This window comes from Protomyctophum parallelum (genome assembly GCF_964188405.1).
Source record: "Protomyctophum parallelum genome assembly, chromosome: 15".
Classification (NCBI taxonomy): domain Eukaryota; kingdom Metazoa; phylum Chordata; class Actinopteri; order Myctophiformes; family Myctophidae; genus Protomyctophum; species Protomyctophum parallelum.
The window spans coordinates 50,253,485-50,280,679 of record NC_139710.1 but is presented as its reverse complement, the minus strand read 5'-3'; the positions used below and the strand labels follow the sequence as shown (position 1 = coordinate 50,280,679).

Here is a 27,195-nt window from a genome sequence, read left to right as displayed (position 1 = left end):
CTGACCCCCGGAATGCCCTGTATTTGGCTGTGTGTGGACCCCCATCTGACCCCCGGAATGACCTGTATTTGACTGTGTGTGGACCCCCATCTGACCCCCGGAATGACCTGTATTTGGCTGTGTGTGGACCCCCATCTGACCCCCGGAATGATCTGTATTTGGCTGTGTGTGGACCCCCGGAATGACCTGTATTTGACTGTGTGTGGACCCCCATCTGAAAATAATGTGTTGTTCCAGGGACACCGCAGAAGCAAAGATTTGAGTTAAAAACGTTCGCTCTGAAAGAATACATATTCAAAGATTTGCACTACATTTTCACGATTAAAAAAAAATAGCAGACCTACAAGCTCGTAGCGCTGCACTTGCGCTATGAGCTTGTAGATCTGCTATTTTTCAATAGTTAAATAGTATAACATAATGCTTAAAACGCCCCTCCTTTACTATCCACACCAAAAATCTTTGTTGTAAAATCGACGATCTACAAGCTCACAACACGTCACCTTGCAATGCGTTGTGAGCTTGTAGATTTCCGCAGAATGTTCGGCTACTATGACATGCCCAGAATTCTATAGGGACACATGGGTTTAAGTGGTTAATATGTAGATTTCTGTCCGACTATGGCTCATGTAATCCAGGATTACATGAATAGTCCTATGGCTCATGTAATCCAGGATTACATGAATAGTCCTATGGCTCATGTAATCCAGGATTACATCAATAGTCCTATGGCTCATGTAATCCATCATTACATGAATAGTCCTATGGCTCATGTAATCCAGGATTACATGAATAGTCCTATGGCTCATGTAATCCAGGATTACATGAATAGTCCTATGGCTCATGTAATCCAGGATTACATGAATAGTCCTATGGCTCATGTAATCCAGGATTACATGAATAGTCCTATGGCTCATGTAATCCAGGATTACATGAATAGTCCTATGGCTCATGTAATCCAGGATTACATGAATAGTCCTATGGCTCATGTAATCCAGGATTACATCAATTGTGTAGAGAATAGAGATGAATGGTTTGGAGAGGCATGTGTCACTACTGTATTGTGAGTCGTCTAATTCATTTGTAATGTAAAATAAGTGTGTAGTGCTTGGTAATGTTCAACATAATGTCCTACATACTACTGTACATTACACTCATCCAGACTGGTTTACAAACATTGTTTAATTATTATTTTAAAAGAAAGCGCTGTTTTGCTTTTGTACTAAAGTAATACTGTATGATAGTTCTTATTAGGTTTACACTCTTTTAGACTTCTAGCTTGTTCATGGCTATTATAGGTCTATATAACACGTTTTAGCTCTATATAGCATTTATTTTTAGAATACGTTTTGTGTAATGGTAATTGAATTGACAGATTTTACTATGCTACTGTGCTTTGATGTGCTAGCATCTAGCAAGAGTGTAGATCTACAAAATTGCCTGCATTTTGTTTTTCTTTCAATTTGGCTAAATCAGTAGGAATTGGCTATGGCTGAAGGGAAATGTCGTTAAACTGTTTACACATAAAGGCTTTTAAATTTGACATGACCCGAGTGTAATGATGCTTTGACCTTTGACATGACCCGAGTGTAATGATGCTTTGACCTTTGACATGACCCCAGTGTAATGATGCTTTGACCTTTGACATGACCCGAGTGTAATGATGCTTTGACCTTTGACATGACCCCAGTGTAATGATGCTTTGACCTTTGACATGACCCCAGTGTAATGATGCTTTGACCTTTGACATGACCCCAGTGTAATGATGCTTTGACCTTTGACATGACCCCAGTGTAATGATGCTTTGACCTTTGACATGACCCCAGTGTAATGATGCTTTGACCTTTGACATGACCCGAGTGTAATGATGCTTTGACCTTTGACATGACCCCAGTGTAATGATGCTTTGACCTTTGACATGACCCCAGTGTAATGATGCTTTGACCTTTGACATGACCCCAGTGTAATGGTGCTTTGACCTTTGACATGACCCCAGTGTAATGATGCTTTGACCTTTGACATGACCCCAGTGTAATGGTGCTTTGACCTTTGACATGACCCCAGTGTAATGAGGCTTTGACCTTTGACATGACCCCAGTGTAATGGTGCTTTGACCTTTGACATGACCCCAGTGTAATGATGCTTTGACCTTTGGCATGACCCCAGTGTAATGGTGCTTTGACCTTTGACATGACCCCAGTGTAATGGTGCTTTGACCTTTGACATGACCCCAGTGTAATGGTGCTTTGACCTTTGACATGACCCCAGTGTAATGAGGCTTTGACCTTTGACATGACCCCAGTGTAATGATGCTTTGACCTTTGACATGACCCCAGTGTAATGATGCTTTGACCTTTGACATGACCCCAGTGTAATGGTGCTTTGACCTTTGACATGACCCCAGTGTAATGATGCTTTGACCTTTGACATGACCCCAGTGTAATGATGCTTTGACCTTTGACATGACCCCAGTGTAATGGTGCTTTGACCTTTGACATGACCCCAGTGTAATGATGCTTTGACCTTTGACCTCGTGCAGGGGGAGCAAAGGGAAGGACATCAGCACCATCAAGTCCCTGAGGGTCCTACGCGTCCTGAGACCTCTGAAGACCATCAAACGTCTGCCAAAGCTCAAGGTTCTGTTCTGGTTCTGTCTGGCTCCTCAACACACACACACACTGTCCTTGGGCCGGCACTCTTACTCCGTACCAGAACCATGTTCTCAACATATTCAGGCCGTGACTACCCTGAGGGGTCGGGACCCACGTGTTGAGAACCCCTGCTGTAAGGGTCCATTTGGTTCCATTTGTACTCTCTCAGAGTTACAGTCCTGTAAGGGTCCATTTGGTTCCATTTGTACTCTCTCAGAGTTACAGTCCTGTAAGGGTCCATTTTTATTCAAGAAATGTCTTGACAGTTTTCTGAAAAAGCTATGTTTCTGTCAGTCATTCTTTGATTTTTCTAAAATAGCAGACCTACAAGCTCGTAGCTATGAGCTTGTAGGTCTGCTATTTTTCAATAGCTAAAGCATAACATAAGGCTAACACCAAAAGGGGTTCCCGCCCCAACATGGGTTAAGCACTGGGAATGTAGGAGTTGAGGCGTTCCATTTAGTTTGCCTCAGTTCCACAGAGAACTGTTGTGAACCTGTTGAGGCGTTCCATTTAGTTTGCCTCAGTTCCACAGAGATCTGTTGTGAACCTGTTGAGGCGTTCCATTTAGTTTGCCTCAGTTCCACAGAGATCTGTTGTGAACCTGTTGAGGCGTTCCATTTAGTTTGCCTCAGTTCCACAGAGATCTGTTGTGAACCTGTTGAGGCGTTCCATTTAGTTTGCCTCAGTTCCACAGAGAACTGTTGTGAACCTGTTGAGGCGTTCCATTTAGTTTGCCTCAGTTCCACAGAGAACTGTTGTGAACCTGTTGAGGCGTTCCATTTAGTTTGCCTCAGTTCCACAGAGAACTGTTGTGAACCTGTTGAGGCGTTCCATTTAGTTTGCCTCAGTTCCACAGAGAACTGTTGTGAACCTGTTGAGGCGTTCCATTTAGTTTGCCTCAGTTCCACAGAGAACTGTTGTGAACCTGTGGAGGCGTTCCATTTAGTTTGCCTCAGTTCCACAGAGAACTGTTGTGAACCTGTCCCTCCGTGTCCGCGCTGCAGGCGGTGTTCGACTGCGTGGTCAACTCCCTGAAGAACGTGCTGAACATCCTCATCGTCTACCTGCTCTTCATGTTCATCTTCGCCGTCATCGCCGTGCAGCTCTTCAAAGGAAAGTTCTTCTATTGCACGGACGAGTCCAAGGGCCTGGAGAAAGACTGCAGGTTCGTCCATGCACACCACGTGGCCAAGCGGGCCTGGTGCTGATTCTTACACACACACACACACACACACAGCCTGGGTTCCAGCCTGGATCGCTGCTTTCCGTGAACCTGAATTGTCACTTGCTTTACTCAGTCTGGACATGGCCCTATCTCCAAGGTAGGCGGGACATGCCCGCGGTGAAATGGACCCCTTATCATTCACTAAACTCTCCCCTGTTTTTTGGTACTACGGAATCTGACAGTGGACTACTGAATTGTTTACTTTTTTACCGTAGGTTTTTACTGTTGAGTCTAGAACTGGTGCTATTTTGTACAACAGTAAGAAGCATGTATAGAGTAGTGGCGCTGGCTGATGAAATATCGGCATCAACGTGGCTACGTAACAGTTGACGTTATGAAATGCGAGTTCAGGCTGGAACCCAGGCTCTCACACACACACACACACACACACACACACACACACACACACACACACACACACACACACACACACACACACACTCCAAGTGCCTCCTAGAGAAAGACTGCAGGTTGGTGCTCATTTAACTTCTACTGCACCGACAAGTCCAAGGGCCTTTACAAAAACTTTACAGAATTGTCCATTTATTTCTCAGCCTCTGTAGCAGAAACATTAAATGACACGGGTGCTTTCCCAGATTGAAAGGTATAAAAGGTCGCTGCTTGTACCCGTATGAGTGAAATTATTTTTATTATATTGACATCTGCACATGGATTATAAGTAGTGTATAATCTTATGGACATACTGTATAATAATATAAACGTACTGTAGGTACAGTCAACATCCAATTCCTCCTCTGCTCTCCCCCTTTCCTCCAGAGGGCAGTTCCTGGACTACGACAAAGACGAGGTGGAAGCCAAGCCTCGCGAGTGGAAGAAGTACGAGTTCCACTACGACAACGTGCTGTGGGCTTTCCTCACCCTGTTCACCGTGTCCACCGGGGAGGGCTGGCCGACGTAAGTACGACTTCCACTATACGGTGGGCCTTCCTCACCCTGTTCACCATGTCCACTATGGGGAGGGCTGGCCGACGTAAGTACGACTTCCACTACGGTGGGCCTTCCTCACCCTGTTCACCCTGTCCACTATGGGGGGGGAGGGCTGGCCGACGTAAGTACCAGTTCTACTACAGTGGGCTTTCCTCACCCTGTTCACCGTGTCCACTATGGGGAGGGAGGGCTGGCCGACGTAAGTACGAGTTCCACTACGGTGGGCCTTCCTCACCCTGTTCACCGTGTCCACTATGGGGAGGGAGGGCTGGCCGACGTAAGTATGAGTTCTACTATGGTGGGCCTTCCTCACCCTGTTCACCGTGTCCACCGGGGAGGGCTGGCCGACGTAAGTACGAGCTCCACTACGGTGGGCCTTCCTCACCCTGTTCACCATGTCCACTATGGGGAGGGAGGGCTGGCCGACGTAAGTATGAGTTCCACTACGGTGGGCCTTCCTCACCCTGTTCACCGAGTCCACTATGGGGAGGGAGGGCTGGCCGACGTAAGTACGAGTTCCACTATACGGTGGGCCTTCCTCACCCTGTTCACCCTGTCCACTATGGGGAGGGAGGGCTGGCCGACGTAAGTACGAGTTCAACTACGGTGGGCCTTCCTCACCCTGTTCACCGTGTCCACTATGGGGAGGGAGGGCTGGCCGACGTAAGTACGAGTTCAACTACGGTGGGCCTTCCTCACCCTGTTCACCCTGTCCACTATGGGGAGGGAGGGCTGGCCGACGTAAGTATGAGTTCCACTACGGTGGGCCTTCCTCACCCTGTTCACCGTGTCCACTATGGGGAGGAGGGCTGGCCGACGTAAGTATGAGTTTCACTACGGTGGGCCTTCCTCACCCTGTTCACCGTGTCCACTATGGGGAGGGAGGGCTGGCCGACGTAAGTATGAGTTCCACTACGGTGGGCCTTCCTCACCCTGTTCACCGAGTCCACTATGGGGAGGGCTGGCCGACGTAAGTACGAGTTCTACTACGGTGGGCCTTCCTCACCCTGTTCACCCTGTTCACTATGGGGAGGGAGGGCTGGCCGACGTACGACAGTATAAATATATATATATATATATATATGTATATATATATATATATTATATTCAGCACAATTGGGTACTTTTCACAATTCAAAAATAGCAAAAAGGGCCTGAGCGTAGTTGTAGGTATTCGACCTGTGACCTCTCAGTTATAGTACTGTCTCTTTAAGTTCTCTTTACAGTGTTTGGATCCATTAAGCCCATTATTAGATACTCTGCTGCTGATCTGACGCCATAGAAACATCATCGTTCAAAGGATTTGTTGAGTCGAGGCTGAAAGGCCATTAATTGCTGATCGCATCTCATACCCTGAAGGTTTAAGTGGTTAAGCTCTGAACATTATAGTGCTGTTAATGAAAGCGCTGCTTTATATTTGCTTGCAACGCTGAATATTAATTTCATGCCAATTATTATTATTATTATTATAAGCATTTTATATATTTAAACATTTGAATTACATCAATCAACACTGGCTGCTGTGTGTGTGTGTGTGTGTGTGTGTGTGTGTGTGTGTGTGTGTGTGTGTGTGTGTGTGTGTGTGTGTGTGTGTGTGTGTGTGTGTGTGTGCGCGTGTGCAACACCCGGGATTTGAACTCGGGCCTCCCACGTGAAAGTCAACATCTTAACCACTAGACCAAAGGGATATCCATCTGGATATTAGATATTAGACTTTTGAGGCCATCAGGCAGAGGCTCTGAGTCACTCAGCTACACATGCATGCGTCTGCGTGTGAAATCAGCTACACATGCATGCGTCTGCGTCTGCGTGTGAAATCAGCTACACATGCATGCGTCTGCGTGTGCGTGTGAAATCAGCTACACATGCATGCGTCTGCGTGTGCGTGTGAAATCAGCTACACATGCATGCATCTGCGTGTGCGTGTGAAATCAGCTACACATGCATGCGTCTGCGTGTGCGTGTGAAATCAGCTACACATGCATGCGTCTGCGTGTGAAATCAGCTACACATGCATGCGTGTGCGTGTGCGTGTGAAATCAGCTACACATGCATGCGTCTGCGTGTGCGTGTGAAATCAGCTACACATGCATGCGTGTGCGTGTGCGTGTGAAATCAGCTACACATGCATGCGTGTGCGTGTGAAATCGCACGACATTTGGTCGACTAAAAGTAGACTAACACTGAAGCATTTCAGATGACTTAAGACTTTCAGATGACTTTCAGATGACTTTCAGATGGCTTAATCAGGAGATGTAGTAGCCACAGGATAATCTAAGCGGTGGATATTGCTCATGTCTTTATGAATGTAAATTGTCCTGTTTGTGTTTTGTTTTGTTATGTGTTTCTGCATACTTGGCTGCTGTGTCGCAAGACAAATTTCAGTGTGAACTGACAATAAAGTACTATATCATATCATATCATATCACTACAGTATATGATGACTGAAACTCTGTGTGTGTGTGTGTGTGTGTGTGTGTGTGTGTGTGTGTGTGTGTGTGTGTGTGTGTGTGTGTGTGTGTGTGCGTGCGTGTGCGTGTGCGTGTGCGTGTGCGTGTGCGTGTGCGTGTGTGTGTTTGTGCGTGTGTGTCCTCCAGGGTCCTGAAGCACTCGGTGGATGCCACCTTCGAGGACCAGGGTCCCAGCCCGGGCTACCGCATTGAGATCTCCATCTTCTACGTGGTCTACTTCGTGGTCTTCCCGTTCTTCTTCGTCAACATCTTCGTGGCTCTGATCATCATCACGTTCCAGGAGCAGGGAGACAAGGCCATGTCCGAGTGCAGCCTGGAGAAGAACGAGGTAATCCCGATTTATTTATTATTATTATTTTATTTTATTTTATTTTACTTTTCATATACCCAGTTGCTTGGAACTCGCAACCAGGAAAACCTGGCACCCATGGCTGAGAGGTCGGCTGGTTGGGGCGCCCGGTGGCCTAGCGGTCCAGGCGCGTCATGCCACATATAGGCTCTGGCCTGACAGCGTGTCGCGTGTTCGAGTCCCGTCCATGACGACCCTTTGCTGCATGTCTCTCCCCTTCTCTCTCTCCCTCTCCCTTTTCGTTTTTATCCCATGATTTTGTAACCTGCTTTGTAAAAATGAAAGGTTGTCTTATTTGTTTCATATTGTACACCCTGAAGATTTACGGGCCCACAAGGGTCCATTTGGTTCCCAACGGTCATTAACTGAGGACCAGGGGTGTAGTGGGGGTACATCACGTACCCCCCGTACGTCATGGAGCGCCATCCCCCCCACAATGTTTTGAACTGTCATTTACTTTCATGGATACCATTAAGCGTTGCAAAGCCTCCGTTTCTCAATAGACTATATACACGTCTGCATGTTTTAATAGTGCCTGTGTGCGTTGCGCACGTCATTGCATGTGTGCACACCAGGGGGGCAGTCAGCCAGATATTTCGTGAAGCCTCATTTGAAATCGGTAGTTCATATAATGGCCTGTTGTGGCGCTGGACTGGACCCAAAAAGCCCCATAGCTCCATAGAGGCCCATGTATTTGGGCCCAACTTCACCTAGACTGTATTACCTTAATAAACATGGTCATGAATACTTTCTTCTTCCAGTCACTAGTTTAAAGTCTCATTTCTAATGTCATAATATTCTTTTTGGAAAATTATGGTCCCATTAATTAAAAAAATGACCATAAAGAAAAAAAAACATTGCGTATGTTCTGAGGGGCGTGGCTACCATTACAGTCTATGATCGGGATTCCCCTCCCACTCGAGTCAAAATAAAAACCAACGGAGAAGAAGGGGGGAAGTCCCGCCTCGTTGTCTGGGCAGCCAATGGCCAGCTGGTCCAAAACAGAGCCAGCCAATGGCCAGCTGGTACCAAACGGATCTAGAAAGATGGCGACTTACATCCATATTATTACAGGCTTCATTTTACGTTCATGTTAGACCCGGCGAACGCTTTGTCCATATTTTTTACAGTCTATGGTGCACACGCACATGTCTTATGGGGTCCCCCCCCCCCCCCACTTCTAAAAGTAGCACTACAACACTGCTGAGTAGTCGGACCACCCCTCCCCCCTCCCCCCAAGGACACCAGGGCCCCAACGTTCAGAACCAATGAACGTCATTTCATAATAAATTAAAGTAATGCCTGCCAGGCTGCCACGTTGGACAAAATGGCTGTCAAATGTGGCTCATTAAATCACTGCGATAGTCTCACAGTGTGACTGGCTAATGGTGTGTGTGGTGGACCCGACCCCTACGGTCGCTTAGGGCTCCAGGGTCTGTACTGAGGTGCAGTGTGTGTGGTGGACCCCTACGGTCCCTTAGGGCTCCAGGGTCTGTACTGAGGTGCAGTGTGTGTGGTGGACCCCTACGGTCCCTTAGGGCTCCAGGGTCTGTACTGAGGTGCAGTGTGTGTGGTGGACCCCTACGGTCCCTTAGGGCTCCAGGGTCTGTACTGAGGTGCAGTGTGTGTGGTGGACCCCTACGGCCCCTTAGGGCTCCAGGGTCTGTACTGAGGTGTGTGTGTGTGGTGGACCCCTACGGTCCCTTAGGGCTCCAGGGTCTGTACTGAGGTGCAGTGTGTGTGGTGGACCCCTACGGTCCCTTAGGGCTCCAGGGTCTGTACTGAGGTGCAGTGGTGGAAAAAAGTACACAAATGTTTTACTTATAAGTAAAAGTATATCAATGCTGCAATATAGAATTAGTTACAAGTAAAAGTCCCGGAATTCAAAATGTACTCGAGTAAAAAGTGCAAAAGTATTGGCATCAAAATGTACTTAAAGTACATAAAATTAAAAAAAAGTACTCATTGTGCATAATGTCTCATTTCAAGTTTTCAAATGCATAAAAAATTAAATAAAAAATGAAATTTGAAAATAGCCGATCTACAAGCTCCCGATTGTAGCTCTTATAGCCGATCTACGGAAAACCGATCGGTGGTTAGACTGGCATAGTGTCAACCCCTTACCCCTGTGTGGGGTCGGTGGTTAGACTGGCATAGTGTCAACCCCTTACCCCTGTGTGGGGTCGGTGGTTAGACTGGCATAGTGTCAACCCCTTACCCCTGTGTGGGGTCGGTGGTTAGACTGGCATAGTGTCAACCCCTTACCCCTGTGTGGGGGTCGGTGGTTAGACTGGCATAGTGTCAACCCCTTACCCCTGTGTGGGGTCGGTGGTTAGACTGGCATAGTGTCAACCCCTTACCCCTGTGTGGGGTCGGTGGTTAGACTGGCATAGTGTCAACCCCTTACCCCTGTGTGGGGTCGGTGGTTAGACTGGCATAGTGTCGACCCCTTACCCCTGTGTGGGGTCGGTGGTTAGACTGGCATAGTGTCAACCCCTTACCCCTGTGTGGGGTCGGTGGTTAGACTGGCATAGTGTCAACCCCTTACCCCTGTGTGGGGTCGGTGGTTAGACTGGCATAGTGTCGACCCCTTACCCCTGTGTGGGGTCGGTGGTTAGACTGGCATAGTGTCAACCCCTTACCCCTGTGTGGGGTCGGTGGTTAGACTGGCATAGTCACCGATACCGATATGACCAAATAAGGGCCGATACCGATAGGCTACAGTATTGGGACATCCAAGTAATTTTGATGACAGCAGTGGTTCCCTATGGAGACACAAAGATGACCAGCAGTGGTTCTCTGTGTCTCCCAAATTTACAAATTATTAGAAAACTACTAATTTACATTTTAGATTGAGATCATTATTACAAAACATACATTAACCATTTAACCAGCCCTATTTATTACGCGCCGCGATACGATTTTTTTAATACATTTCGTACATTTCAAACCTGTGAAATGGGACATTCTGCACAATTTTGTAATTTCAAGTATATAATACCAATAACTTTGTACTATTACTGAATCATTGAATTTAGAATTCTAGACTTGTAACAGTATGAGTATGTTCTATATTGCAGTATTACTATAATTAACCCATTTGGGGCGGGAACCCCTTTTGGTGTTAGCATTACGTTATGCTTTAGCTATTGAAAAATAGCAGATCTACAAGCTCATAGCGCGCTACGAGCTTGTAGGTCTGCTATTTTTGAAAAAAGACTGACATAGAAACATAGCTTTTTCAGAAACCGTCAGGATGTAGAAGAACATTTTTTAGAATCTGATCTCAGGTCAGAATGGGTTTTAACTTTTAACCCATTCTGACCGGGCACCCATTTTGGTGTTAGCATCATGTTATGCTTTACCTATTCAAAAATAGCAGATCTACAAGCTCATATCGCGCCACCGAGTGGCGCGATACGAGCTTGTAGGTCTGCTATTTTTTGAAAAATCGAACAACGACTGACATTTTTTAGAATCTGATCTCAGGTCAGAATGGGTTCATCAGACCAGTGTGTGTCCGGCGGAAACCTCGTATGAATCTGATCTCAGGTCAGAATGGGTTAAGCCATGTATTTGTTTGAAATAGTCTGAAGATGTAATTCCCTTCTCCTCCTGCAGAGGGCCTGCATCGACTTTGCCATCAACGCCAAGCCGCTGACTCGCTACATGCCAGAGGACACGCAGTCCTTCCAGTACCGCATGTGGAAGTTCGTGGTGTCGGGGCCGTTCGAGTACTCCATCATGAGCATGATTGCAGTCAACACGGTGGTGCTCATGATGAAGGTAAATACTATAATAATTAATATAATTATTAATATAATAATTACACAGTTTTGGAGCCCTTCTGGCTCCAAAACTGTGGAATGCACTTCCCATTGCAGTCAGAACTGCAGCATCACTCCCAATCTTCCGCCGTAGTCTGAAAACCCACCTTTTCAGACTCCATCATGGCCCGTAGCACTTACCCTAACCCCTTAGATAGCATTTCTGTAGACTTAGATAGCATCTGATACAGACTTATAGCATGTTATGTAGACGGCACTATAATTGCATTGTATATAGTCATAGCACGCCATAGTACATATGTACTGTATAGCATAGTAGTATATATATAGCTTATATGTATAGTCTCATAATATAGATATTCCACTGTTACTTTCTTAGCTTACGCATGTTTTATGATAAATGCTTTTGTGATGTATTCCCATGCTTTTGTTCCTGATTATTGTAAGTCGCTCTGGATTAAGAGCGTCTGCTAAATGCCTAAATTGTAAATTGTAAATTGTAAATTGTAATAATATTCTGTCCTTATTAACCCAAGACGTCCCCAAACGTCTTCATAATTACACCCGTAGGAGGCCCAGGACGCCTGTGGACGTCTTTAGGCGTGCCACTGTTGTTTGTGGCAGCAAATTTCTATTTTAGTTTTAGTCATAGTCTTTGGACTGACACTTCATTTAGTTCTTGTCATATTTTAGTCACCTGAAATGTTCTAGTGTTAGTCTAGTTTTAGCCGACTAAATGTCATGCAATTTTAGTCGACTAAATCTACAGTTGATTTAGTCGACTAAAATGTATTTTGGCGGGCCTTGATGTCGTCGTAATGGCTGATTTTTGTCGACAATTCTGTCGACAAATTAAAACTAGACTAAAAATCGACTGTGGATTTAGTCTGCTAAAATTGCAAGATATTTAGTCGACTAAAACTAGACTAACACTAAAGCATTTTGGATGACTAAAATAGGAATGGAATTGTATTCAAAAACTGACTAAAACTAACATCAAAATTAGCTGTCAAAATCAACAGTCTCTGTGCCCCTCCCTCAGTTAAGTCAACACAGTCTCTGTGCCCCTCCCTCAGTTCCACGGAGCTCCCGACGTCTACGAATCCCTGCTGAGGAATCTCAACATCGTGTTCACCGCTCTCTTCTCCCTGGAGTGCATCCTCAAGATCATCGCCTTCGGCCCTCTGGTGGGTCAAACAGTTTCAACACTAATAGTGCTCAAAACGTCCCCACATTATTACACCTGTAGGTGTGCATCTCCAGGACGTCTGGAGATGTTTTTAGGTATTTTTTTAGGAGCGCCAATATCCATTTTTTGACAGCTCCATTTGCTAGGCAACGCCTTGTTCAGAAGCTCCCGGACATGTTTTGCGCTGCATGCGCGCAGCCGTTCACTTCCTTGTCTACGGGCAGACAAATCTTGCTATAATCTCTGAATCTATACAGCGCTGTCCGAGTTCCGAAAGGCAGCGCAGAAGTGCGTTAAAGAAGAAGACGTTAAAGGACCATACAGGGCCACACCACCCCGACAATATCGCCAAGACTGTTTGTTTATTTTTGGACCACAATGCTAAATATGAGAATGTTATTCTGCATAGAGAAAACCTTCCACGAACTAGCTGGGGATGTGCTCTATTCAGTCACGAATATTCAGTTGTCTACTGTTCAATTCAATGTGCTGCGACTGAAGCATGAATCATTTCCCCCCCTCCCCCCCAGAATTACCTGAAAGATGCCTGGAACGTGTTTGACTTTGTAACCGTGCTGGGGAGCATCACTGACATCCTGGTCACTGAAATCAAAGTAAGTCTCCACCGTGTGCTCAGCGTTCACCTAGTAATCGCATGCAGCAATTTCATCTATGATAATAATGACAGAGAGGCAGGCAGGCAGGCAGTGTGACACACACACACACACACACACACACACACACACACACACACACACTCACACACAGTCACAGTCACACACACGCACACGCACACAAGCATAGCCCAGACTGCTGATACAACAAAGGCCTGTACACAAGCTTTGTGCAGACATGCTAACTATCCATATCAGCAAAGCAGCCTTGGCGGTGCGCCAGCGAGCCTGATAATTCAGACGAGTAGACCTCGGGGGGGGGGGGGGGGGGGGGGTTGATGGTATTGATCTCTATCCCTGAGGCCTGATACAGGATCTGAGGACAGATGCTTTCTTTGAATGCAGCCTATAGAGATTCATGCAGGGATATGTTAAAGGTAGCAGCTTATTGGCACGCACTCCTGGGTTGTGTCCAGCACCACTGCCTACTGTAGCCACATGCACTTTGATTAGTATTGGCCACGTAGAAGCCCTTAGTTTGACAACGTCACCATCATTCTTTGGGTGGGACAATCTTTGAAAATGTGCCCACAATATGGACGTGGGTGGGGCTTAATGTGGTTAATTATTGTGACGTAACATATCAACCTTCACGCATGCATGTGTTAAATAAATGATGAAGTCATTGTTTCCCCAATATAGTAATCAATTCCTATCAAAATGTGTTTTTTCCTTGTGAAAATAGTGATATTTGTCAGGTGAAAAAAGCGTTGTCTCCATTGTGTGTCCCCCCCCCCCCACCCCCCCCCCATATATATATATTTTTTAAACATATGTTTATTGATTTTTCGTTACAACATAGTATTTTCAAAGCAATTATTCACGTATATTTTTCCCCCCACAACCCCATGGCAGCACAAATACTAAACAACATCTTCGAAGAAACATCAGGAAATGTCCATAAATACAAAACAAATAGAAAAACAATAATAATAATAATAATAACAAAAAACAAACACATTACATACAGTTAAACAAACAAATACACAATGTTCCATCACAGTTCCCCCCCTCCCCCCATATTGGTATGATTATTATTTTAGTAACGTGTATGTTTGTGCGTCACAACCTCGCGCCTAGCGGCCGTTGTGAGCTCCTCCTTCCCCGTCACCCCGTGAGTGTGAGCATGCTTCTCTGCGGCGTTGCTCTGCACTGTCTGCAGCATGCTTCTCTGCGGCGTTGCTCTGCACTGTCTGCAGCATGCTTCTCTGCGGCGTTGCTCTGCACTGTCTGCAGCATGCTTCTCTGCGGCGTTGCTCTGCACTGTCTGCAGCATGCGTGGCTGCGGCGTTGCTCTGCACTGTCTGCAGCATGCGTGGCTGCAAGGTATATTTGCCTCTCCCCTTCCCATTGGCCAGAGGGCAGCTTTGCCGTTGCTTGCATGGTGTCCCATTGGCCAGAGGAGCCAATCGGGCTAGGCCGTCAGTATGACTAGGGCTAGACTATGACGAGGTCGTCTAGTTTTCATGAGCTTTCATTAGGCAGACTTCACCTGACAAAAATAGCAAACGTAGCAGATTGACAAGCTAAAAACACGTCACGTTTCACGGCACGTTTCGAGCTACAATCTGTTTATTGACATTCAGGTTACAAGAAAGCTGCGGTTACAGTGTTGAAAGTGGTCAAAACAGTAGACGCATCAAAGCTGGCGAGAAGACAGTGTTAAATAAGACTTGTGCATGAAGGCACACAATGAACAAAATGAAAGGAAACAAACTTAATGGGCCGGAAAACAAGAAATGTAAACGTAAAAAAGTATGACTGGTAGAAGTTATACGTTTATTACTAGACGATTCACCATCTGACAAGATGCCACCGTTTATTATCCTATGAATATGAATATCATATCGGGGAGGTTCAGCTCATGAAAATATATTTTTAACCCATTTAGACATAATAAAAAAATAAAAAAATAAATATGGAGATGAGAGGTTTCCGCCCGACAGCAGCGATTGTGTTCTGCTTTAAGGGTGTTGTTGTATATTGTTCCTCACTTCGTCTTCTTCTTCCTCACTTTATTCTGATTCTGTCTGTCCCCTATTCTGTCTGTCTGTCTGTCTGTCTGTCTGTCTGTCTGTCTGTCTGTCTGTCTGTCTGTCTGTCTGTCTGTCTGTCTGTCTGTCTGTCTGTCTGTCTGTCTGTCTGTCTGTCTGTCTGTCTGTCTGTCTGTCTGTCTGTCTGTCTGTCTGTCTGTCTGTCTGTCTGTCTGTCTGTCTGTGTCTCTGTCTGTCTGTCTGTCTGTCTGTCTGTCTGTCTGTCTGTCTGTCTGTCTGTCTGTCTGTCTGTATGTCTGTATGTCTGTATGTCTGTCTGTCTGTCTGTCTGTCTGTGTCTCTGTCTGTCTGTCTGTCTGTCTGTCTCTGTCTGTCCAATTGTCCTCACTAATGTTACCACCAACTGCTCCAAAATGTCCCTTTTAGACTACGGTGAGTGACTTCACAACATGCTGTCAAAATGGGTCATTTTGTTTTATACAAAAAACTGAACCACCGCATGAACTCAGCCAGAACTAGCATGCTTCAGTGAACCTGCGGCATGAGATGTGACCATGTGATGTGACCATGTGATGTGACCATGTGATGTGACCATGAGATGTGACCATGTGATGTGACCATGTGATGTGACCATGTGATGTGACCATGAGATGTGACCATGAGATGTGACCATGAGATGTGACCATGTGATGTGACCATGTGATGTGACCATGAGATGTGACCATGTGATGTGACCATGTGATGTGACCATGTGATGTGACCATGTGATGTGACCATGAGATGTGACCATGTGATGTGACCATGAGATGTGACCATGAGATGTGACCATGAGATGTGACCATGAGATGTGACCATGAGATGTGACCATGTGATGTGACCATGAGATGTGACCATGTGATGTGACCATGTGATGTGACCATGAGATGTGACCATGAGATGTGACCATGAGATGTGACCATGAGATGTGACCATGAGACGTGACCATGAGATGTGACCATGTGATGTGACCATGTGATGTGACCATGAGACGTGACCATGAGACGTGACCATGAGACGTGACCATGAGACGTGACCATGTGATGTGACCATGAGATGTGACCATGTGATGTGACCATGTGATGTGACCATGAGACGTGACCATGAGACGTGACCATGAGACGTGACCATGAGACGTGACCATGAGACGTGACCATGTGATGTGACCATGAGATGTGACCATGTGATGTGACCATGTGATGTGACCATGTGATGTGACCATGAGACGTGACCATGAGATGTGACCATGAGATGTGACCAGCTTTTCTCCTTGTTTCTTGTTCCTTTTTGTTGGTTCTGATGATGATGAGTTGCAGCTTTGTTGTTGATTCTTGGTTTTCCTTGTTTTGCTTTTTTGTTTCCATGTTGCTATTGTGACAATCAACTTTAATAAGGTGGACAATAGTTATCTTGTTACATTTATTGTTCTGCATATTCAACTGTTCAATTATTCTCTAGATGTGACATGAGATGGCGTTTGTTAATGCAAAATCTGTTGGTGAGCACTTATAGCACAGTTGAAACACAATAATGAGACAGACACAATTCAGAGTTTCAGAGTATTGGAATAGAATGTATTCGAATACGGGGACAGCAGTGAAGCGTTACAATGGAACACCGTACTGACCCACCCCATCTCAGTCAGACTTCAGCTTATATACATTGACACGTTTAGTCCCCTGAGCTTATTGAATTATATTTCCGTGGTTTTTAACCAGTGGTTCAGCTTTGGAGGCATGAGTTCCAGCTGGTCCCCAGCTAAATGATGGAAAGATCTTTAACTCTTGACCCTCATGTGGGTCCATTTGGTGATTGGTGATTGGTTGACTGGTGTTCTAGTTGGTACGTGGTTGGTTGACTGGTGTTCTTTGTGGCTTGCAGGCGGACCGCCTGTTGAACCTGAGTTTCCTGAGGCTGTTCAGAGCTGCGCGCCTCATCAAGCTGCTGAGACAGGGTTACACCATCCGCATCCTGCTCTGGACCTTTGTCCAGTCCTTCAAGGTGACCGCACGCATGCACACACACACACACACACACACACACACACACACACACACGCTCGCGTGCGCATTAATTAAAGTTCTCGGTCGCCATGACGGCGGCGGTGGCTCAGGGGTAGAGTGGCCGGAAGGTTAACCGCAAGGTTCCCAGTTATAACCCGGGCTCCCCCAGAGTTAGTGTCGAAGTGTCCTTGAGCAAGACACTGAACCCCTAATTGCTCCTGATGTGCTATTTGGTGCCTTGCATGGTTTCCGCCTCCATCGGTGTATGAATGTATGTGTGTGTGTGTGTGTGTGTGTGTGTGTGTGTGTGTGTGTGTGTGTGTGTGTGTGTGTGTGTGTGTGTGTGTGTGTGTGTGTGTGTGTGTGTGTGTGTGTGTGTGTGTGTGTGTGTGTGAAAGAATGGGTGAATGTAATGCACACTCTGTGTAAAGCGCCTTATATAAAGGTGCTATATAAATGCACCATTTATCATTTGGATCTTATGGAAGTCAGCAAGTCCTAAGATAGCATTATTTGCACCAAAAATAGCAGATCTACAAGTTCACAACACATCGCTGCTAATAACCGCTATTAGTCTAGAGATGTTGTTATTATGCTGAGATACTGTGTAACTAAGACAGGTCTTGCGTCGTTGTGTAGTATTATGTTGTGTATTGATTGAAAGTATTAATGTTTGTACAAACATGCTAATGGTAGCTCCAAGATGAGTTGCTACTGTTACAATACAGTGGCTAATGGGCATGTAAATAAATAAACAGCTATGAACACGCACGCACACACACACACGCACGCACGCACGCACGCACGCACGCACGCACGCACGCACGCACGCACGCACGCACGCACGCACGCACGCACGCACGCACACACACACACACACACACACACACACACACACGCACACACACACACACACACATTTGGCTGCGCAGGCACATAACACCTGGAGTCGCTGCGACTGCATGAATAATTGACGGTGTTTTGGTTTGTTTTCCCGCTCCAGGCTCTGCCCTATGTCTGCCTGCTGATTGCTATGCTGTTCTTCATTTATGCCATCATCGGGATGCAGGTGGGTGATGTGATGATGTCACCGTATTTACTGTTCTTCATTTATGCCAGCATCGGGTTGCAGGTGGGTGATGTGATGATGTCACCGCACGGTGACATCATCGGGATGCAGGTGGGTGATGTGATGATGTCACCGCACCGTATTTACTGTGGGAAGTGGGGGGGGAAATGTTTTACTTTAGTGTAAAGGTATATTCAGTGATTTCACTTAATTCAAATATCACTTCTTTTTTTGTTTTGTTGTGACAATCCTCCCTACTATAGAGTGTGCTGACCATATAAGGAGTTCCTCCCTGTCCCCAGTTAACCCCTGGGGGTAAAAAAAAAATAGGTTTATTTTTTGGCTGGGTGGCCCAGCCTTCATCCAATCAGGATCGAGAGGGGCCTTCCGCCAATCACGATCGAGCGGGGGCGGGTCTTGGCGTGCGTGCTGTTGGCCTGTCGCGTGTCCCCCCCCCCCACTGTAGTGCGTGCATGTGCACATCTTGTTACCGGGGCGGACCGGGGGGTTTTCCAAATCACCCAAATCACTGAATGCTCCTGAATGGGGGGGTGGGGGGCACAGTATAAACAATCGGAACAAGTTAAAAACAGGGAACACATAAAAATATAATACAGTAATGCAATGAGCAGAACAAAAACAGTCAAAGCAGAACAAAAACGTAAGGCTGTAAAAGTGAATCAGGTAAGCATGGGCACATGGGCCTTTAGGAGTCTCTTAAAACCATCACCTGACTCAGTATATTTACATATTGTATCCTCTGCATTTTACACCTGCCATCTTTAAAGCTGTTTGTTTAAATAAGTGTTTAATTAGCTCTATATCCCCATAGCAATCATTGCTATAGTGTTTGTTCAGTAACACATGTCTGTCTCTCCAGCCCTTTAGTAAATAGAAAATGAATATTCATGTCAGGTGAGGGAACTCACACATATACAGGATTCATTTTGAAAAATTGAAATTGAAATGTTAGCTGGTGAATTATGTTCATGGGCTTCTATCATCTGATTGGACAAAACTGGTATCCCGGTTGTATTTTGTAGAGGGCTGTAGAGATGGAGAGACCCCTGTTACTGAACAAACACCATGTGGTAGTAGGACTACTAAAATACGAATATAAAGCTTCTTTATTTATTTTTTTAAACAAAGACAATCAATTATACAATTATACTAAATCTTCCACAAATATTATGCAACATTTTGGACTGAAATGATTTAATCAGACAATAAATATCCCACTTTCCTCTCTGTCTCTCCTCCCTTCACGTTCTCCTTTCCTCTCTGTCTCTCCTCCCTTCACGTTCTCCTTTCCTCTCTGTCTCTCCTCCCTTCACGTTCTCCTTTCCTCTCTGTCTCTCCTCCCTTCACGTTCTCCTTTCCTCTCTGTCTCTCCTCCCTTCACGTTCTCGACCCTCAGGTGTTCGGAAACATCGAACTTGACGAGGACACGGATATCAATCACCACAACAACTTCCGCACGTTCTTTCAGGCCCTCATGCTGCTGTTCAGGTACGCAATAGTTTACTGTACGGTTTACTGTACGGTTTACCCTCATGCTGCTGTTCAGGTACACAATAGTTTACTGTACGGTTTACCTCATGCTGCTGTTCAGGTACGCAATAGTTTACTGTACGGTTTACCTCATGCTGCTGTTCAGGTACGCAATAGTTTACTGTACGGTTTACCTCATGCTGCTGTTCAGGTACGCAATAGTTTACTGTACGGTTTACCTCATGCTGCTGTTCAGGTACGCAATAGTTTACTGTACGGTTTACCTCATGCTGCTGTTCAGGTACGCAATAGTTTACTGTACGGTTTACTGTGCGGTTTACCCTCATGCTGCTGTTCAGGTACGCAATAGTTTACTGTACGGTTTACTGTGCGGTTTACCCTCATGCTGCTGTTCAGGTACGCAATAGTTTACTGTACGGTTTACCATTCATTTGAGCTGTAGCTGTAGTGTAGCTCAGTAGGGTAGCTCAGTGCCTCTCGCCTTTGAACCACAAGTTCATGGGTTCGATCCCGGGCACCGCCAGCTCAGTGTATATGAGTAGTTTGTAAGCATTGTGACAGTAGGGACAAACTCCATGTCCATGGGGTCTGTCCATGGGGTCTGTCCATGGGGTCTGTCCATGGGGTCTGTCCATGGGGTCTGTCCATGGGGTCTGTCCATGGGGTCTGTCCATGGGGTCTGTCCATGGGGTCTGTCCATGGGGTCTGTCCATGGGGTCTGTCCATGGGGTCTGTCCATGGGGTCTGTCCATGGGGTCTGTCCATGGGGTCTGTCCATGGGGTCTGTCCATGGGGTCTGTCCATGGGGTCTGTCCATGGGGTCTGTCCATGGGGTCTATCCATGGGGTCTGTCCATGGGGTCTGTCCATGGGGTCTGTCCATGGGGTCTGTCCATGGGGTCTGTCCATGGGGTCTGTCCATGGGGTCTGTCGCAGTGGTTCAGCATTGTAACAGTAGGGACAAAGTCCATGTCCATGGGGTCTGTCCATAAGTCTGTCCCATAAGAGAAGATGTTTACGGCTCTAGCAGTGATTCAGGGACCCCCATAAGAGAAGATGTTTACGGCTCTAGCAGTGATTCAGGGACCCCCATAAGAGAAGATGTTTACGGCTCTAGCAGTGATTCAGGGACCCCCATAAGAGGAGATTTGTACGGCTCTAGCAGTGATTCAGGGACCCCCATAAGAGAAGATTTGTACGGCTCTAGCAGTGATTCAGGGACCCCCATAAGAGAAGATGTTTACGGCTCTAGCAGTGATTCAGGGACCCCCATAAGAGAAGATGTTTACGGCTCTAGCAGTGATTCAGGGACCCCCATAAGAGAAGATGTTTACGGCTCTAGCAGTGATTCAGGGACCCCCATAAGAGAATATGTTTACGGCTCTAGCAGTGATTCAGGGACCCCCATAAGAGAAGATTTGTACGGCTCTAGCAGTGATTCAGGGACCCCCATAAGAGAAGATTTGTGTGGCTCTAGCAGTGATTCAGGGACCCCCATAAGAGGAGATTTGTGTGGCTCTAGCAGTGATTCAGGGACCCCCATAAGAGAAGATTTGTACGGCTCTAGCAGTGATTCAGGGACCCCCATAAGAGGAGATTTGTACGGCTCTAGCGGTGATTCAGGGACCCCCATAAGAGAAGATTTGTACGGCTCTAGCAGTGATTCAGGGACCCCCATAAGAGGAGATTTGTACGGCTCTAGCAGTGATTCAGGGACCCCCATAAGAGAAGATTTGTACGGCTCTAGCAGTGATTCAGGGACCCCCATAAGAGAAGATTTGTACGGCTCTAGCAGTGATTCAGGGACCCCCATAAGAGAAGATTTGTACGGCTCTAGCAGTGATTCAGGGACCCCCATAAGAGAAGATTTGTACGGCTCTAGCAGTGATTCAGGGACCCCCATAAGAGAAGATTTGTACGGCTCTAGCAGTGATTCAGGGACCCCCATAAGAGAAGATTTGTACGGCTCTAGCAGTGATTCAGGGACCCCCATAAGAGAAGATTTGTACGGCTCTAGCAGTGATTCAGGGACCCCCATAAGAGAAGATTTGTACGGCTCTAGCAGTGATTCAGGGACCCCCATAAGAGGAGATTTTCACGGCTCTAGCAGTGATTCAGGGACCCCCATAAGAGAAGATTTTCGCGGCTCTAGCAGTGATTCAGGGACCCCCATAAGAGAAGATTTCCGCGGCTCTAGCAGTGATTCAGGGACCCCCATAAGAGAAGATTTGTACGGCTCTAGCAGTGATTCTCAGCCCGTTTAATTTCAAGGACCCCCCAGTTTGACATATATTAGGCTACGGACCCCCATTTAATGGCATTTATTTCTCTGAGACCCCAATTTATATTGTAAAATCAAAGTAGAGTTACCTCAGTTATACCTACCTAACTCTGCACTATAGTTTAATCACTTACGTGCTATTTGAAAAAGAAGAAATGCAAAAATAGCTGATCTGCAAGCTCTTAACAAGTCGAGATGTGATGTGTTGTGAATGAAATATGGATGGCACGTTGACTGAAGGTGGTTAATTTCATTACTCTATATAATTTGTAGTTTATGTAATTAATCAAATCTAAGATCTTCTCTAATGAGGGTTCCTTTTCAAAAGAGGGGGTGTGGTACTCTGCGGCTCACTGTAATTATGCATCAATTCTGGGGTGAAATTGGACATGGAAATGGCTTAGAAGCACTGCTCTATGGAAAAGTAATTTTCCTGGACCACTGATATCCAGCTGTGATTCCGTTTCATATTTTATGATCCCGCTGAATTATGTAGTTAGCTAGTTAGCAGTAAGGAGTGCAGAAAATGACACATGCACGAACGTGCGCATATACACACCATTCAGTCAGCCAGCCAGGTGGAAGTCAGTCAGACAGACAGGTTTCAGTCAGTGACTCAGGTTTCAGTCAGTCAGTCAGACAGACAGACAGACAGGTTGCAGTCAGACAGACAGGTTTCAGTCAGTCAGTCAGGTTGCAGTCAGACAGACAGGTTGCAGTCAGTCAGTCAGGTTGCAGTCAGACAGACAGGTTTCAGTCATTCAGTCAGTCAGGTTGCAGTCAGACAGACAGGTTTCAGTCAGTCAGTCAGTCAGTCAGGTTGCAGTCAGTCAGTCAGTCAGGTTGCAGTCAGTCAGGTTGCAGTCAGACAGACAAGTTTCAGTCATTCAGTCAGTCAGTCAGTCAGTCAGGTTGCAGTCAGTCAGTCAGTCAGTCAGTCAGTCAGTCAGGTTTCAGTCAGTCAGGTTGCAGTCAGTCAGTCAGTCAGTCAGGTTGCAGTCAGTCAGTCAGTCAGTCAGTCAGTCAGTCAGTCAGTCAGTCAGTCAGTCAGTCAGTCAGTCAGTCGATGAAGCACACAGCATGTGTGTTTGATGAGCCCTGCAGGGAGCAGCCAGGATGCTGATTTGTAACAGGAAAAGAGAACAAGGTATCACAACGTCTGAACATCTCCCCCAGCCGCCGCTGTTCCACTGCTACACTGTATGCTACAGTAGTGCCACGCTACGGGCTTGTAGATCTGCTATTTTAGAAAAATCGTGAACATGTTGCGCAAATCTTTGAATATATATTCTTTCAGAGCGAACGTTTTCCGTTTGACCGCCAGGATTAATTTATCTATCTATCGCGCATTGCCAATGTTTTATCATGCAACCCTTATTTATTTTGAAGAGCCAAAGAACAACATTTTTTCAGGGTTGGCGGCCAATTGGATAGCCTATAATTCTGGGGCTCCATGACATGTTTGAGAACCGCTGATAATAGAAACATTGGTTTAATGGTTTTTCAGAAAACTGGCAGGTTTTAAAAGAAATTTGTAGAATCGTCCTCGGGTGAAAATGGGTTAACCCAAAAAGTATCACTTTGTCTCTCTGTCTGTCCGTTTGTCTCTGTCTGTCTGTTGGCGGGTTCAGGAGCGCCACCGGGGAGGCGTGGCATGACATCATGCTGGCGTGCCTGAGCCGGCGGGCGTGTGACGAGCGCTCGGGCACCGTGGGGAAGGAGTGTGGCAGCGACTTCGCATACTTCTACTTCGTCAGCTTCATCTTCCTCTGCTCCTTCCTGGTCAGTGACAACTTTGTGCAGTTTGATATACAGCTCAAGCCCACCACACACCGGCTGTGTCCGCCTCCATTATTTTCAATGAACCTATCGCACACCGGCTCCGTCCGCCGCGTCGCCTGGCGCGCCGATAGAACCCAGTTCTATTTTCCAGGCGGCGCCGCGCGGCAACGCGTCGCACCGCAGACGGTCGCAGACGGTGTGTGTCGGGCTAAAGTCAGGACATCTATGACAACTCACCTACTAGTATTAGTATCATACGTTTATTAACTAACACTTTTATACTTAAGAAATAGATAAAATAGCCGATCTGCGTCGCAACGCATTATGTGAGCTTGCAGGCTATTTTTGTTAGCTTTGAAAATGTTGACAATTTCGGAACTTTTCTCACATTGTTTTGCCGATAATGACATGTCCAAATTTAAGTAGGGATGCCAGGTTGAAAGTGGTTTATTTATGATGATGATGATTATGATGAATTTGATGATACTTTTGATCGTGATGATGATATAAAAAACACATTTAAAACACCATTATGTAGCCTATATTTGTACATATCTATCAAAAGGATAAAACCATTTATTTTAGTTTTTAGCTTATTACCAATGTTTGTTCTTTGCCATGCGTCGTCGTTGTTGTTGTTGTTGTTGTTGTTGTTGTTGTTTTGTGTGTGGGGGGGGTAACAGAGACACACAGGAAACTGAAATCAATATAAAATACATTCATACAATGTTAATGTAGAGACAAGTAAAACAAGTACAAATAAAAACTATACTGTCAATGGAAGCTGTTCCAACTCAACTAATGGATGGTCAGGTCCAGCAGCTCTTTATGGACGACAGGTAACCCATTCTATTATATAGTATTAAAAACAAGTCCTTTCCCATGCAGCTTCTGAATCTGCTAGGTATACATGGCCGCTGGAAGCTTCGTACCTAGCAGAGTATCTGCTAGGTATACATGGCCGCTGGAAGCTTCGTACCTAGCAGAGTATCTGCTAGGTAAACATGGCCGCTGGAAGCTTCGTACCTAGCAGAGTATCTGCTAGGTATACATGGCCGCTGGAAGCTTCGTACCTAGCAGAGTATCTGCTAGGTATACATGGCCGCTGGAAGCTTCATACCTAGCAGAGTATCTGCTAGGTATACATGGCCGCTGGAAGCTTCGTACCTAGCAGAGTATCTGCTAGGTATACATGGCCGCTGGAAGCTTCATACCTAGCAGAGTATCTGCTAGGTATACATGGCCGCTGGAAGCTTCATACCTAGCAGACTATCTGCTAGGTATACATGGCCGCTGGAAGCTTCGTACCTAGCAGAGTAAGTTTTTAGTCTGGCTGCTTTCATGACTCGCGGCTGCTGCTGCAGAATCATGATTGGACAGATCTAAACGGGTTTGAATGTTATAAACCAATCATCACCAGTATGTTCTTATCAAGACCATGCAATGGAGGCAATAATGGACATTTCCACATACTTATAGCAGGCGACTAGGAAATGTGAAAGTGACATTTCTGCCGCCGAAGCGAAAACATTGTGGTGAAACTGAGCTATATACAACAACTACGCTTTATGATTACTTACGTGACCGGTGAAGACTGCGGTTATGGTTAGAGTTAGGTTTCTGGGTAGACTTTTCTCCAATGTCTGAGGTACGAGCTGGTTAGGTTTCTGGGTAGACTTTTCGCCAATGTCTGAGGTACGAGCTGGTTAGGTTTCTGGGTAGACTTTTCGCCAATGTCTGAGGTACGAGCTGGTTAGGTTTCAGGGTAGACTTTTCTCCAATGTCTGAGGTACGAGCTGGTTAGGTTTCTGGGTAGACTTTTCTCCAATGTCTGAGGTACGAGCTGGTTAGGTTTCTGGGTAGACTTTTCTCCAATGTCTGAGGTACGAGCTGGTTAGGTTTCTGGGTAGACTTTTCTCCAATGTCTGAGGTACGAGCTGGTTAGGTTTCTGGGTAGACTTTTCGCCAATGTCTGAGGTACGAGCTGGTTAGGTTTCTGGGTAGACTTTTCGTCAATGTCTGAGGTATGAGCTGGTTAGGTTTCTGGGTAGACTTTTCTCCAATGTCTGAGGTACGAGCTGGTTAGGTTTCTGGGTAGACTTTTCGCCAATGACTGAGGTATGAGCTGGTTAGGTTTCTGGGTAGACTTTTCTCCAATGTCTGAGGTACGAGCTGGTTAGGTTTCTGGGTAGACTTTTCTCCAATGACTGAGGTACGAGCTGGTTAGGTTTCTGGGTAGACTTTTCTCCAATGTCTGAGGTACGAGCTGGTTAGGTTTCTGGGTAGACTTTTCTCCAATGACTGAGGTACGAGCTGGTTAGGTTTCTGGTTAGGGTTAGTAATAGAGTTCGTAGTCGGACAGTGCGCCAAACGCAACGTGGGGCAATTTGTCTGACAACAACGTCAGTATGTGGAAAGGTCCATAATATACTGGCTCCATTGCACATTTTGGTCTTGATAAGGGCTGATGACGGTGATTAATTAATCTGATAACATCCGAACCCGCTAATCTGACTCTCTGAGAGAGCAAGCATCACTATATAGGATGCACTACATGACATTTTAGGACATGTGAAAGGTGATTGGTTTGCTTGCTAAAGAGTGGACCAATCAGCTGAGCCTGTGTGTCAAGCCCCTATAGGGTAGCGAAGTCCTGACATCACTCGCTCATCACCTCTGGGTAACGGACGTTTATTTTGGGTCGTCTGAGAATCATCTTCATGTAAGATTTAGGTCCAAAGATAAACCAATTGGAATACAGTTCATACACTATATGCATGTATTAACCCATTCTGACCTGAGATCAGATTCATACGAGGTTTTCCACTGGACACACACTGGTCTGATTAACCCATTCTGACCTGAGATCAGATTCTAAAAATGTCAGTCGTTCTTCGATTTTTCAAAAATAGCAGACCTACAAGCTCGTATCGCGCCACTCGGTGGCGCGATATGAGCTTGTAGATCTGCTATTTTTAAATAGCTAAAAGCATAACATGATGCTGACACCAAAATGGGTGCCCGTTCAGAATGGGTTAAATACATTTATGGGAATTTAGAATGGGGGGGGGGGGGGGGGGTTAGGGGGCGTGACCCAGGTAGGATGCGGACATTACGTCAGACTTCGGTGCTCTATTAAATCCTTGACACAAGTGGCGACAAAATGGCGCCCTGACTTCTAGTCCCAGTTGGAGTGAGGCTCCTGTAGAGCTGCTGTAGGACAG

At 46.0% G+C, this 27,195-nt stretch overlaps 1 protein-coding gene across 1 annotated transcript in view; it reads left to right on the top strand.

Annotated features, from left to right (window-relative positions):
• Positions 1-27,195, top strand: part of LOC310871919 (putative voltage-dependent N-type calcium channel subunit alpha-1B) — a gene marked incomplete at both ends in the record, with an annotated part of 193,130 nt that overhangs the window by 135,151 nt on the left and 30,784 nt on the right. Inside the window, 11 exons of the mRNA XM_083783557.1 lie at positions 2,537-2,633; positions 3,656-3,816; positions 4,654-4,791; positions 7,422-7,623; positions 11,266-11,430; positions 12,509-12,619; positions 13,152-13,235; positions 17,207-17,326; positions 18,332-18,397; positions 19,815-19,906; positions 23,821-23,971. Of these exons, the coding sequence (XP_083639683.1) occupies positions 2,537-2,633; positions 3,656-3,816; positions 4,654-4,791; positions 7,422-7,623; positions 11,266-11,430; positions 12,509-12,619; positions 13,152-13,235; positions 17,207-17,326; positions 18,332-18,397; positions 19,815-19,906; positions 23,821-23,971 (1,387 nt within the window). The remainder of the gene's footprint in view (positions 1-2,536; positions 2,634-3,655; positions 3,817-4,653; positions 4,792-7,421; positions 7,624-11,265; positions 11,431-12,508; positions 12,620-13,151; positions 13,236-17,206; positions 17,327-18,331; positions 18,398-19,814; positions 19,907-23,820; positions 23,972-27,195) is intronic.